Source organism: Gopherus flavomarginatus, chromosome 1, assembly GCF_025201925.1.
Source record: "Gopherus flavomarginatus isolate rGopFla2 chromosome 1, rGopFla2.mat.asm, whole genome shotgun sequence".
Classification (NCBI taxonomy): Eukaryota; Metazoa; Chordata; order Testudines; family Testudinidae; genus Gopherus; species Gopherus flavomarginatus.
In genome coordinates, this window is record NC_066617.1 from 166827955 (window position 1) to 166843286 (window position 15332).

General features: G+C 39.8%; 2 protein-coding genes across 3 annotated transcripts in view; one reads left to right on the forward strand and one right to left on the reverse strand.

Moving 5' to 3' along the window:
* The window catches only part of CMSS1 (cms1 ribosomal small subunit homolog), a 385528-nt gene that overhangs the window by 251031 nt on the left and 119165 nt on the right, over positions 1 to 15332 (reverse strand). The gene's annotated exons all lie outside the window — the stretch shown is intronic.
* FILIP1L (filamin A interacting protein 1 like) overlaps positions 1 to 15332 on the forward strand; it is a 320082-nt gene that overhangs the window by 195583 nt on the left and 109167 nt on the right. For both annotated transcript variants that reach the window (XM_050956860.1, XM_050956870.1), the window contains one exon: positions 5367 to 5545. In XM_050956860.1, coding sequence (XP_050812817.1) covers positions 5367 to 5545 — 179 coding nt within the window. The remainder of the gene's footprint in view (positions 1 to 5366; positions 5546 to 15332) is intronic.

Consider the following 15332-nt stretch of genomic DNA (forward strand, 5'->3'; position numbering starts at 1 on the left):
TAAAACCGCCAGGGCTTCTGCCAATCAGACCTGGGGGAAATGTCCTTCCCAACCTCAAATATGGAGAACAGTTAGACACTGAGCATGTGGGCAAGACCCACCAGCCAGACACATGGGAAAGAATTCTCTGTAGTAACTCAGAACCCTCCCCACATATAAAGGGACTGAGAATTCTTTTTATTTACAAGTCTTCTCTAACTAAATTCTTTAGAAAGTAAATACTTGGATAAGAGAGTCCTCTACTTTATACTCCTCCGATACATTTTTGTGTAAGTAAGAGGGAGATCTCAAGAACATCCTAATGGCCTGCTTGGAACCATCAACCTCAAGTTAAAAAAAAACGTTACCATGCTTGTCATCTAGCGCCAAAGTACCATACAAATCATAGATAATAAGCTACATACAAAGAAGAGTGTCACTCCGATCAGAAAAAGCACCATAGTAAATAGGAAAGAGGACAAAATAAGGGCTGTAGGCTGATCTTTCAATCCAACTCACTTCAGTCCCTGGAACTCATGGCAGAATCCAGCCAAACGTGCTGCAAAAGATGAAGTCTTGGTTATTGGGAGAACCACCATATCTAGGTTTCAAATAAGAAAACATTTTCCCCAGCTCAGAGAGACTCCCTTTCAGCCCAGCAAGTCAAGACTTTCTTGGTCAAAGGACTTCCAGTCCTGACTGAATGATGCAGGCCAGGGAGGAGCTGTTCCATTTTATGTTTCCCTTAATCAGGCACAAATCCAAGCCACTGTAATAATAAAAGGTCTTTTGCCACTTCAGAGAAGAGCTGAAACTGACATATATGGAACTGGATGAGTTCTTCTCATTCTTAGTTTTGATTGAAATGGAACTTGAATTTACTTGCATCGTGACTACACAGAGAACTTTCCCTCAACCAATAAAGCGTGTCAAGAAAAGACAGGAAGGGATATTTCCAAAATAAGAAGGAAGAAGACAAATATGAAGAAACCCATATGAAAAATAATCTTTTCTGTTTGGAATGTCATCAACTTGAAGTTCACAGTCCTGCCAATGCTTCAGATTGCCAATACGTTTGGGCTACTATTGCAGATATGGTCCATGTGTCATCCTCCGAATACTGCGATGTCATCAAGATCAGCACATTTCAGGCAGCAAACATCTATGAGCCTCCTAGCATTAGTTGGGGTCAACAGATCCTTCCAAGCTTACAGCTGTTTATGTTGGAGACTTCAGTAGCCATCATACTGCTACCAATCATCACAAGCACAAAGCATCACCAATGGAACCTGCACAAAGCCAGCTGAGAGAAATACAGCCAGGCACTGGGACAGATACTGTAAAAATACCACCCCTCCATATCCCAACAGAGCAGGCTTATGGGCATTTCTGTAGAGCCATCTACAAAGCAGCCACCAGAGCTATTCCACACGGATATTGCCCTGTGTACATCTCCTGCCTTGAAGAGGCATGTGCTGCTCTACTCAAGCAGTGTGAGTCACCTGGTCACCTGGACATGGCCAACCACTTAATCAAAGTTTTGAGCTATGCTCACCAAGCCAGATGAGAGAAAAAAACCGAAGAACCTGGACTTTACTCATTCCAGCCAGCAATACTGGAGTTTACTTTGTTACCTTGGAGTTGCCCAGCGACCACCAACACCAAGCTGATCATCTGTGAGTGCTAACCAAGTAGCCAGGAACCTGCTTTACGTGGGAAAGAAACCCTTGGAAAAAGAAGTGAAGATTTGAGTCCAGAGCAAGTGGAGAGTATTCCCAAGGCAACATAAATCCAGAGCTTACCCTGAACCATTCACAGTTCCAGAGCTGGACAGAATTCTAGATAACTTCAAGTCTGGCACTGCTGCTGGCAATGACAATGTCCTTCCAGAGTTCCTAAAAAATCTTGGCCCACGTGCCTGCTCTTATCTGGCTCAATTCTTCACAAGAGTCACCAATGAAGAAAGATGGACAAAAACCTGGCGCATGTTAAAAGTCATTGGCCTCCCAAAACCACCACCTAGTAAAACCCAGACACCACTCTACGCGCTGCTTTCTACGTGGCTCAAGGTTCTAGAGCATCTAATTTTACAGCAACCACCACCAGAGGTACAAAACACCTTGAATCTCAAGCAAGCAGGCTTTCGATAAGGTCGAAGCACATGTGACCAAATACTTCCCTAACCACATTCATTCAAAACAGTTTTCAAAGAAACCTTGAAAACAGGCACTATTTTCCTTGACCTCACTGCAACATACCACATGGTGTGGCACACGGGTTTACTTGTTAAAATATCAAGAGAGTCCTCCCTCCATGGGTTACTGATGCCATCGAACTGCTACTCCGAGACAGATGGTCCAGAGTGTATGCAGGTGAGAAAACAAGTGCTTGGAAAAAACAGATGAATGGGTTATCCCAGGGGTCTGTTCTAGCCCCAATCATGTTCTAGCTATACATCAATGATCTATCATCCACCCAGTCATGGAAGTTCATTTATGCCGACAACATTTGCTGCAGGCTACAGGCTCAGACTTTCTCCAAGCTCGAGAAGACCCTGAGTGACGATGCTACAAAGCTGTTCGACTACTGCAAGACTTGGTGCCTTCAGCCTAGCACCAGCAAGACTGTCCCTAGCACATTCCACCTCCACCATGCCAATGCTAAAAGAGAACTAAACATCATAATGAATGGCCAGAGGTTGAAGCATGAAGCATACCCCGCATATCGAGGGTGTGACCCTCAACCAAACACTGACATACAATAGCCACCTGAGCAAAGGTCAAGACATGCAACAACCTTCTCAGCAAATTAACAGGCTCTTTTTGGGGAACAGATGCTTCAACCCTAAGGACCTCAGTCCTTGCCATCTCATACTCAATAGCAGAGTACTGTGCATCAGTAAGGAGTTGGTCAGCACACACCAAACTTGATATGCAACTCAGCTCAACAATGTGTATCATCACAGGAACTCTCTGACTGACTCATCTGCCATGGCTTCCAGTTCTGAGCCACGTTGCTCCCCCTTACATCGGGGGGAGATTGCAGCTGGCAAGCTGCTTCAGAAGGTACGTGCCAACCCACACTTGCCCTTGTTCAATGACCCATTTAGCCCAGAAGCCACACATCTTTCATCATGACACCCACTGTGACTGAGGCTGCCAAGCCAGGACATGACAGCGGAGTCCCTGTGACAGGAAGACTGGTGCTTTAACACCAACCACCAATCAGTTCCTCATCACAGACTCTACTGCTCGCCCGCCTGGCTTTGACCTGCCATGTCATCAGGGGCCCTTTCTGAACTGATTCTGGACGGAGTAAGGCCTCTGTGCAGCCAATCAGCACCATTGGGGTCTTCAAAACAAACTGCAGCTGCCTGCAGATCAAACAATGATACACATTGTCAAGGAGTTTCCACTAACCAAAAGCCGGAAGCTCCACTTGGCCACTAAGAATGCTATTGCTTGAGTCGGCAAATACACAAATGCTATATTAATAAATAAATGCTTCTGAGTTTGTCACTGTCAGCATCACCAAATAAGTCAACAATGATTAAAGAGGAGGAAAGACAGCCTGCAGAAAGCTTACAAATAATCTGGATCAGGTACTAGGGAAGATACTGGGACCCACAGGGGAAGAACAAAGAACATTTGCTCATCCAAGGAACTCATGTTATACTCTAAACAGAAGTGTAGAGGTATAGTCCTTCCATTTTCCATCATCTCTCATCTTGGGAGAACTTTGAATGAGCATGAACTGACAATGACCCATAATGCTCTTTGGTATTAAATTCTTTGTAATGAGTGGCGGCAAGGAGAAACTGAGGCCTCCAGCATTTCTATGGGCCAATGAAGTGCCTTATGGGGAAAAGATGCAGAAAGATGAAGCAACTGAAAGCTAGAACTGGGCTTGCTTTACCGACATTGACGATTTCTGAATTTTTTTCCTGTTAACAGAGTAAATACTAAAAAACAGTCATGACCTACTAAAACTGAATGTGGTTAAAAGAAGACCCTAGCCTTATACCGCAGACTTACCTGTCCAAAAAAAGGAAATTAACATGACTGAGTCAACACAAGAACAATGACAACCTTCTGAGAAGTAACAATGGGACAAAGATTCATAATTCCTCCTAGTTTCTCTGGCTGCTGAACAATCCCTCCTCATACTGTCACTAACGAGATCAATGGCTCATAAGTTCAAAATCCAACCCTTTATTCCCAGTTTTGCACACATATTCGTGCACATTTTTAGGGGAACTGAATTTTAAAAGCTATCAAGCATTCGCAGGTATTTTTGAGAAACAACATTCAGCTTAATAAAGTATCACTTAATAAAATAACACTCTAGTTATGCCAATGGCAAAATAAATTTTTAAGCTGTTTAGGAAAATTAAAATATGTGGCCTAAATTTTTTAAAAGTGACTATTGAGGTTTAAGAATAAGACACCTTTAAAAGGGGCCTGATTTACAGAAAGTGCTGCATGCCTACACTCTGGAAGTCATACCCATTTAAGGTGTCTCAAGTTGGGCACTTACAGATTGATGCAAGCCAAATCACTAATTACTTGTGAAAATGTAGGCTTATGTTTCTAAAAAGCATACACTTTACTTTCAAACAATCCTGTCACATAATGAAAATAACTCCTCGTTGTTTAAAAGTAGCATTCGTCCATCAGGTTTTTTTGTAAGATAAACACCAAATTTTGTAAATTCCACACCCAGGAGGAAGTGCAGCTAAGTGGAATGAATGTAGGACAGAGCCAGAAATGGAGTTCCAATCCTGGCTTTACCATACATTTGCTAGAGGACCATGACAGAAGTCACTTTTTGATATAGGCACCTACCTCACAAGGATGTTGTGAAAAATAATTAGTTATTGTTTGTAAAGGGTCCAATGGAAAACACTGTATTGGTGCTTAGTAATATTTAAATTGGAGCTGAAATTAAGATGGCTATTTTTACTTAACAAAAAAAACCCAGCTCCTACCTAAAGCAGAGAGCACCTTATGCCAAGACATCTGTTCCTCCGCCGAATTATCGACAATATGAGCACAGCTCTGGGAACAGTAAATGTTAATAGCTGCTAAGGAGCTAGTTGTTGAACACAACATAGTTGAGAGTCTCACAGAATAAAACCTTAATTTATTTTAAAATTTCTCGACAATGAAGGGGAGTTAAATAATGCTTTCCAAGTAGATTCCAAAAATTTTGGCCATCAGGTTATGAATTCTATTTTCTATTAGGTTAAACTTTGGGCCTGTAGTACTTTAAAATGTCTCTCTAAAGATAATATTGATGACTAAGCAAGAATTTAGCATAATTTGGGGTGGACAAATAAAGCAAGTAAAAAATTTACAGCACTGCAAGAGTTTTTGTTTCTTTTGCAGATTGACAAACTTGTTAAGAAACAGAAAGAAACTCACAAACGAATGCTGGAGCAGCTTTTGATGGCAGAAAAATCACACAGACAGACTCTGTACGAGCTAGAGGATGAGAAAAGGAAGCATACAGAGTATATGGAAAAAAGTGATGAATTTACAAATTTACTGGAACAAGAACGAGAAAGGTAAGGTTGCTTTACATTTGATAACAAAATGTTACTTAATTCGAAAATTACTTCTAAGTAGCTTTCTACTTTCTTGTTCTGCATTAAGTCTAAGATCAGAAAATATCTCCAAACCAAAATGCTTTGAAAATAATGTATATACAAACCACCAGTGTACACAACTCTGTACAGCAGGTGAAGTGTGCCAATAAGTTAACAGATTCTCATCCCAAGCAACTTACAGTTTAATATTATAACAAGGACATTATACTACAAATCACAGAAAAGTGTGAGCACATTATAAGCTATATGCAGCATAGAACTGGTGCATCTTTCAAAGTTTTTGAAGGAGGTCAGTATCAGGAATAGTACGAATTTGAAAGCAGGCATGCAGTCTGGAGTAGGGGAAGGAGACAAAGGAAGTATCCAGAAGAGATATGGACAGACTGAAAGGAACAGAGACAAGGTTGAAAAAGCAGAGAGGAAATTAAGAGCTTTGAAAATTAGGAGAAAGCCCTTCAACACTTTCAGACCTGCAATGGTATCAAAACAAAACTTTCTTTCTAAAATGCAACTCTGAATTGCCACAAACATCCTGCATAAGCACAGTATGAAGATTTTGCCCTGACTCTCACAAAGGAAGGATTAAAAGAGTTTGATGTCATTTACTGTCTTTAAAAAATAACTTTTAAAATGTCCCGGCTCTTTGAAACAGCAATTAACCCGAACATATCCCCAAAAGATACACGAAAAAATAATTGAGTAACGTATCCTATTCCCTGGACAGCTACTCCAGAATATATGAGAATATTGTCTCTATTTCCTTTTGCTTAGGAACAGCTTCCAGATGGAAATGTTTGGGTGTGAGAACGTCAAGCCTATTCTAAACTCACATGATGCATAGATAATTCTTCCTCTGCTTCGCCTGTATAACATCATGTTTCATGTATTTTGGCACTGTTCACTACTTTCACCCTTCCTGCTGCTGCACCTCTCTCATTCAGGTCTATCACAGACAGCATCCAGGCTTTCTACCAAGGACAAAGCCATATGTATGGAACTGCGATTACAAATAAATGCTATACACATAACAGAAGAAAAATTATATTATTCATAGATAAATATAAACAGATGTAGAGGGACATGGACACAGGAGGCAAAGAAGAAAGAACAGGGTCCCCAGGAGACACACAGTGGGCTTTCTCTCCAACCAACATATTGTAAAATCTTGATATATCAAGAGCCAGCACACAAAACGTACAATGTTTTGGTCTACACCCTTCTTCCCAAACACGCACACTTCTCTCAAAAATCAAGAGAAATTCACTTCCAAGGGCCTGGGCACAATAACCCAAGATACTAAATGAAACAAACTGTCATCAGCTATACCCAAATCAGTGGAAGTGTGCACAGACAGCAAGCTAAACTGCACAATCCTTGTTAAAAAAAAAGGGGGGGGGAATAAATGTAGGATTAAGAACCTTTAGGAATAATAAATAATAATAATAATAATAAAAAGACTGTAAAAGGTTTACTACTATTATCTGTAGCATTTAGTAATATCTGTCAAGGGAGGAGGAGGGAATTATTGAGGTGACTAATAACACATTAGAGGATATATTACTAGATTTCAGATTAAATCCCTATTTCTTTGTTTTCTTTGGAGAACTCATTTTATGTGGAAAACCCTAAAGGAGTGTGATGTCAAATGTTGAGCACAGTCCAAAATGTTTGCCAAGTGATGTTGCCATCAAGATCTCTAAGCAATTGCCTGCCATAGTAGGGGGGGAAATCTCAAATAAATTAAGGCGAAGCTCCCTTAATGTTATGTTCTACAGCTTGATGTTTGAAACACACACACACACACACACACAACATTTTTTCAAAACTCCACTTCAAAACATTACCAATTACCAATATTCTGATTTCCTGAATTTTGCATTTGGCTTGTGAACAAGCAGAGTTATGTGAAAAGCTTCACATGAAAAGCAATGCCAGTGATTTTGGGCTTTATTTTTTATTCTATTTTTCAAAAAGCAGCCAGTTATTCATCAATGCAGTTTAACAAATTTTCAACATAGGCAAGAGGCAGCCTTCACCTTTAAACGTGGAAAGTTGTGTACCATTTCTAATATTATTATTTCCATTTCAAAGAAAAATCCAGAACTTTTGTTTCACTAACTTTGTCTCATGAAATAATTAAACTACAGGAAGAAGGTTTAACTTTGGAAGGGTAGCGTGCATGAAAGCCAAATGGGATTATGAATAATACGGGATTATACATCCAAAATAATACTTGGATCTTTTAGAACAGACTCCAATTATGCTGGAGCACTAGAAATTGTCACTGAAATGGTTGTGAGACTAGAGGAACTATCAGTCAGCTGCAGCTCTGATTTATCACTGTGTGCCTTTTATCATCTTCCAATCTCAACAGAAAGCAACTGTCTCCTATTTCAAGGTGCACAAGAGCCAAGAGCTGAAATGATGAGTTTTCAGTGACATTCTTGGTGATGAAACACTTATTTATCAAAAAATTATTAAAAAAAAACCCAAAAAACAGGCTCCATCTTTCCACTGAGGTAGTTTCCTCAGACATTGCTTTTCTTTTGCAAGCAAACAGAGCTTATGGTTTGATCTTGCAAAATGCTGAGCACGCTGGCCCTGAGCCAACAAAGCACTTAAGCATATGTTTAACTTTAATCATCATAGGAGTAGTTTGACTGATTTCATGGGATGGCAACAAGACTATTTATAAATTGCCACCATCAGAAGTTTAGGCTTGCAAGAAGACTAACACTAGCTCTCTAGATGTGGAAACCCATGTTGGATGGACTTTCAACGAGAGATTGGCTGCTAAAATCTTTAGTTTTTTGCTGTTATTTTTAAAATCTCCTTTCTTGTTGCCATCCTATGACAGCCACTCCACGGCCTTCTCTCATTAAAGAATACAAAATGGTTTCCAAATTGCATCTTGATGGTTAACATCCCCTTTCTGAGATTAACTGTAAGTATCTGTAGACACACAATGAACGTATTTTTCCAGGGTTGTTTTCCTTTTTGTTTTTTTTAACTGCTGCTAGTTTGTTAGTGGCAGGAGGAAAAATTAATACTTTCATTATCTTTATTCATTCACAGTCACATGAGCCAATTTTATATTAAACTTATTTTACTTATTAAAAACATAATAAAATTAATAAAGGAACAGGAATTATTGCAAATGCTGCAATCAATTTAACTATTGCAATGAGTAAATCAGGGTTAGGCAACCTATGGCTCGTGTGCCAAAGGCGGCACGCGAGCTGATTTTCAGTGGCACTCACACTGCCTGGGTCCTGGCCACTGGTCTGGGGGGGGGGGGGGCTCTGCATTTTAATTTAATTTTAAATGAATCATCTTAAACATTTTAAAAACCTTATTTACTTTACATACAACAATAGTTTAGTTATATATTATAGACTTATAGAAAGAGACCGTCTAACATGTTAAAATGTATTACTGGCATGCAAAACCTTAAATTAGAGTGAATAAATGAAGACTTGGCACAGCACGTCTGAAAGGTTGTAGACCCTGGAGTAAATGCTGTTCTTTGTTTCCTTATTTTTTAAAACAGAGCCCACTGTATAATACATTGCTCTTTGCAATTCTTACCAGCCAAAAACACAAGCAGAGTTTTGTGACAACTATAGGGGCCACTGGGCAACAGGGTGTGGACAATGGATAATAACTGGAAATGTCTTTCCCACATATAAGCACAAAATATAACCTGTATGTGCCCTGGCCAAATAGGAATGAATTGGTATTTGTCATGAAAGAGGTACCGGCACTAAAGCAATTCAGTGCCAGGGCTCAAGCGTTTTTTACTTTCATAACTGATGCGGTAAGCCCAGAGGCGCTGGGGCTATGAACTGCCAAGCCTAAAGATGCAAGGGCTCAGCCCTGGCAAGCCCTGGCACAAATTAAGCACGGATTGGCATGAATCCTACAGACTCATGGTAGGGAGTAAGTCGTCATCTTATGCCTGCAGAGGAAGGGTGCTGTTTTTTCCTACAGGAGCCTTCAGAATAGGTAGAGTTAGGGTGGATTTGGTTTAAATCAAATTGATTTAAATCATGATCTAAATCACTAGTCAGGAAGACTCGATTTATTCATGCATTTCTACATAAAAGTGCCTTCTTGTTGGTTGTTATAACCTTAATACATACTCTTCACAACTCATAGATAGATGTAGGTTTCATTTTTAGAAAGTACAAACTATATATTTTAAAGTGATTTATTTTGAAAACTTCAGATTAGTTTTACAGCTATATCAGAAAATGAATGATTGGTTATTTCATTTACCAAAGGTAATCGAAGTAGATATTTATGAAGTCACTGGGAGGTGAACAATCTCCAATTCAACAGGTCAATCACTAATATTTGGAGGATTTTCTTGCCATGCTGAATTAGGAGGAGAAGATCACCAGACAGACATTTAAATTGTTTTATTTAACTAAAACAACAATATTATGTATTCTGGATTTTTTTCTTCAACAGTAAACATATAATGTTTTAATAAAACAAGCAAATTGATTTTTTTAATTCAGTTGAAGATTCAAGTTTTTAAAAGTCAGGTTTGTTTTTGTTAAAATTGTTTTTAACTAAAATAGTTAAATGAAATATTTAAAAAACATTAAATTGACTATGTCAGCCAGGTCAACATGAGAAACTTATAATACTGGCTTCTGCAGCTAACTCAGTTGTCTTCACCTTCATTTTCCTGTTTGTTAATAATCTGGAAAAGAAAAACAAACTTTCCTGCTTTTTCAGGTCCCAAATGATTTCTCAATTTGGAATGAATTAGGAAGAAAATGTTCTTTCCACACTGTCAGAAGAAGCTACTGCTGTTAAAAGTGAGATTATCACTTCAACCAGGGTGACCACATAGCAAGTGTGAAAAATTGGGATGGGGGTGGGGGGTAATAGGAACCTATATAAGAAAAAGCCCCAAATATCAGGACTGTCCCTATAAAATCGGGACATCTGGTCACCCTAACTTCAACAGTCTCTGAATCCAAGTGCTTAAGTGACTTCCACCAGCTCACTGGTGTGACTTTCTTTAAAACATCATCAGCAAACATATATTTCTTCAATGGTTCTTATTCCCAAACTGGGTCTCTTTTATGGCCTGCTGCCATTATAGGTTTTCCCTTCTAGTGAGAGACTGGTATGGTAGATCTCAAATCAATGAAGGCTACACTCAGAACGACATCAAGACTTCTGGAATATGCTGCTCAAACAGTTTCACTTTTGTTTCTACTGCCTGTCCCTCCCTTCTCACATTTATCTCCAGACTTCTCCTTGTCCAGATCTATTCCACCCCCAACATTCTATTAACTGAACTTTTTGAAACTTTGCACTTTTAGAGAGAGGTAAGGGATTGACTCTGTGTACCCAAATTTGCAGAGGGACAATAGGTCTGTTATTTCTCACCTCTGTATATTATTTATTTATTTTAAAACATGTTTGCTGTTAACAAGCATGTTATCTCTGGAGACACAAATCTACAGTTTGAGAACTGCAAAACTAAGCATCTCTGATGGTATCTTCTAGACCAGGGGTCTCAAGCACGCAGCCCGCAGGAAACATCCTGCGGCCTGCCAAGCTCCCATGCCCCACCTCCTACCCATACCCCATACCCCGGAGTTCCTTCCTGCGGCCTGCCAAGTTCCCCTCCCCCTGGAGTTATTTCCTGCGACCCACCAAGCTCCCCTCCTCTCCCACACAGTGCGCTGCATCCCCACTCCTCTGCCTATCTCCCAGCGCTTTCCCACCACCAAACAGCTGTTTGGCAGGCTTAGGACTTTCCAGAAGGGAGGGGGAAGGAGGTGGAGAAGAGGCGGGGCCAGGGCCGGGATTTGGGGAAGGGGTTGGAATAGGGGAAAAGAGGGGGTGCAGTTGGGGCGGGAACTTTGGGGAAGGGTTTGGAATGGGGGTGGGAAAGGGGTGGGATGAGGCAAAGAAGGGGCGGGGCCTCATGGAAGGTTTCAGTGATGCCACCCTTGGGCCAATGTACTAGTTCTCCTGCGGCACTCGTGGTGATTTGAGTTTGAGAACCCTGTTGTAGACTGAGCACTGAGTCCCATTGGGTAGATAGAAAGATTAACCAAAATAATCTATACAGAAGCCCCTGGAACCCCATAAGATTGGGTCCCTAATCCATGAACAATTGGAACTCATTTACAAAACTTTTCTTAACCATTACATGAATACATCTTCTCATACTCTAGAATTAGAATTTATAATCCCTATTCCATGATGAGATATCTTTGAGCTATAATGTATCTTAATTAAAGCTATCTTTAGATAGGTTTTTCCCCTCAAAAAGCATTTTATCAAAAAATCCGATTTAAATAAAAAAATCGTTTTTTTAAATAATTGATTTTTATCCACCCCGGGTAGAGTCCATTCTGCCACCACAAAATCTCTGCTGAAAGTTGTCTGTATGGAGACTGGATGCAGGCCCAATGCTGAAGGCAGTAATGAGCCATGCAGCTGCAGTTATTACTATTTAGAAGGGCAGCACCTGCACAACTGCAGCACAAGAGCTATGGGGCTTGTTTACAGGCCACTGAAGGCAAAACATAAAATTAAGCATTAAGAAGGATGGCTACTTTGCACCTCTAAAACCTAAGTGTCTGGGATTAGACTGACGGTTTGGCAGCATAGGCGTCTTTTTCTCCTGACCGTCCTCCCTCCCCATTTTACATCTTATCTTCATATTTCATTTCTCCTTTTTCCCATTCCCTATTGCTACAATATTTTACTTCACATCTACAATGTGCTCAGGGATGTACAAGGCTGAAAAAGACGTTCTAGTCTAGAAAAGCTTACAGTCTTAAAAAAAAGCCTTCTTCATTTTCCTCTCATACGAAGGGGATCTGATGCGAAGGTGAGGGTAGTGGGGAGGAAAGAGCAGGAAGGCAGTACTTCCATACTGAAAGAGGGAAGGGAAAAACAGCAAGGAATGCGATAGACATCCACTCTGACTGACAGTCCTTATACTTCCTTTGCTTCCTTGTAGGTGGAAACATACCACTTGTGTCAGCAAATATAGTAGAAGACGAGAGTTGCAATAAAATCAGCAAAGCACAATGCTTTATAACATTTAGATTAAGTAGCAGATAATATAAGCTATAGAAGTCCAAGAAGAAATATCCAGTTGTCTAAATACATTTAACTACACACGGGATATTTATAATTAAATTGAATAATGATAAAGGCAATTACTTTACAAAGTATCACACACATTACAGTATGAAACAATATTCAATTCCAGCAAAGTTATAGAAATGTTTTATATAGTTGTGCACTATTAGTTAGTATCTGTATTTAAGTAACAGGTGAAGTGATTGACTATCAGACTATACTGACACAGTTATTCAATACAGCTTGCAAAGCCATTCGGAATCCATTTAGATAAAAAGGTACTATACATGTAAATGTAAGATCAGATTTATTGTCTTTAATTTTGACATATTCAAGAGACACTTTATATGGTATAAAAATACCACACTGTATCTCTTACAGTGGAGAATCCACTATCCTACAACAGTTGCCACAATTCATATTTTCATTTTAAACAAATTAATCTTCTTAGGTATTCTAAGAAGCATGACACTGTCTATATAAAATGTTACAGCTAAAGTAAACACTTTTGACTTATTTATTCTACATGTGTAACCAGCAGTTTTTAATTTCATGCACACTAAACTATTGTTGTAGATTGAATTGTACTCAAATGCAATCATTTCCTTTCGGTTTTCTGGCAATGGGTTATATATTACATATGCCTGAGACTATGTCTTGCAAGTTGTGAAATGGATGCCAGATCTCTATTCATTTGACCTTTTTCATGGGTATCTAATGTTTGTAGGTGAATGAGTGAGACCCACCACAAACACAACTTTAGCACTGTAATTCTATACAACACCCCCATGGGATAGGCCTACTACTAATACCATTGAGCCATAAAGACAAGTTCCGGGAAGTGATGCACCCAGATTAATTACCTCATGCTAGTATATGAAAAACTGTGTACCATTACATAGCATAACTTTCAACAGATGCTGTGAAGCTAAAACCTTGTCAAAATCCACATGATTCAAAGGTTTTCACAAAGTTCCTTGAGCATAATGCAGGGTTAAAATAATGATATAAATACTTTATCTTTTTTTAAGTGAAAGTAAAATCAAAGAAAGTAAAAAATCAGAGGCAGAAGAGCTTTTTGATATGCATTAAGAACTCATTTTTCTGTATGTTAGATTAAAATAATTAAACCAATTTCTTCAAAACACAAACACACATAATCAGTATTAAAGCAACAGAAAAGCATTTATTAATTCAGTGTTATTTTAAAATGTTCTACCTATTACAAATTTGGAGACAGGTCCAAGGACTGTAAGCCAAGTTCATTTCTGGAGTACTTCGCCGACGCCAGTGAAGTTAGAGACAGGAATTAGACTGATATTACTATTTATTTATTTAGATTTTTGAATAATTAAAAAGATGCTTGTCTACAGTGCTAGACATCCTGAAATCAATTAAAATCATAGACAACATTGCACAATACAAGGAACTACCTCCATCCACTTAAAACCTTAACAAAATAAGCAAACCAAAACCTCATTTCACCTCAGACCCAAAGTCTACCCTCCCTACATGGCTGGGAAAACAGACAAGCCTTGTTGCACGCCCTAAAGGTCAATCGGTTTAGACTGTTTCAGACCAAGGAAGGGGAGTGAATTTGTAAGTCATGTGGCCCTCACAAAGAATGCCTTGCTGATAGCTCCAACAAATGATTGCAACCATAGCAGTAACTGCCCAAGGAGAAAGACGGTCTTTGTAGTTGGCAGGCACCAGAATGTTTAGGGCTTCATAAAACACCACCAACTACACACACTCTACCTGGAACTGAACCAGCAACCAGCGCAGATCACTGAGCACTGGTATAATGCATTTCTCGCAAGATGCTACCTTCACCAATCAGGTATTCACATTCTACATCACTTTAAGCTGCTAAATTATAGAGGTGCAATCCTGTCACTACAGTTAAGGTTGCCTCAATACTGCTTCTTAAAGGTCAACATCTCTGAGGCCTGGTCCATACTACGGGGTTAGGTCGAATTTAGCCGCGTTAGGTCGATTTAAAAATGACTGCGTCCACACAACCAACCCTGTTCCATCAACCTAAAGGGCTCTTAAAATCAATTCCTGTACTCCTCCCCGACGAGGAGTAAAATTGACTTTGCTGGGTCGAATTTGGGATAGTGTGGACGCAAATCAATAGTTTTGGCCTCTTGGAGCTATCCCAGAGTGCTCCATTGTGACCGCTCTGGACAGCACTTTGAGCTCCGATGCACTAGCCAGCTACACAGGAAAAGTCCTGGAAACTTTTGAATTTCATTTCCTGTTTGGTCAGTGTGGCGAACTCAGCAACATTCAGCAGCACAGGTGACCAGGCAGTCCCCCCAGAATCGTAGAGCGTAGAATGTTTCTATGCTCCCCATATCATCTCCATCCCTGAGGTTTTCGCAGATTAGAAGGCAAAAAAAACACACTCGCGATGACATGTTTTCCAAGCTCATTCAGTCCTCCCGCACTGATAGGGCACAGCTTAATGCATAGAGGCATTCAGTGGCAGAGACCAGGAATGAATTAAGTGAGCGCAAAGAGCGGAGGCAGGACATGATGCTGAAGCTAATGGGGAAGCAAACGGACATGATGAAGCATCTGTTGGGAGTGCAAACAGACATGATGAAGTGTCTGA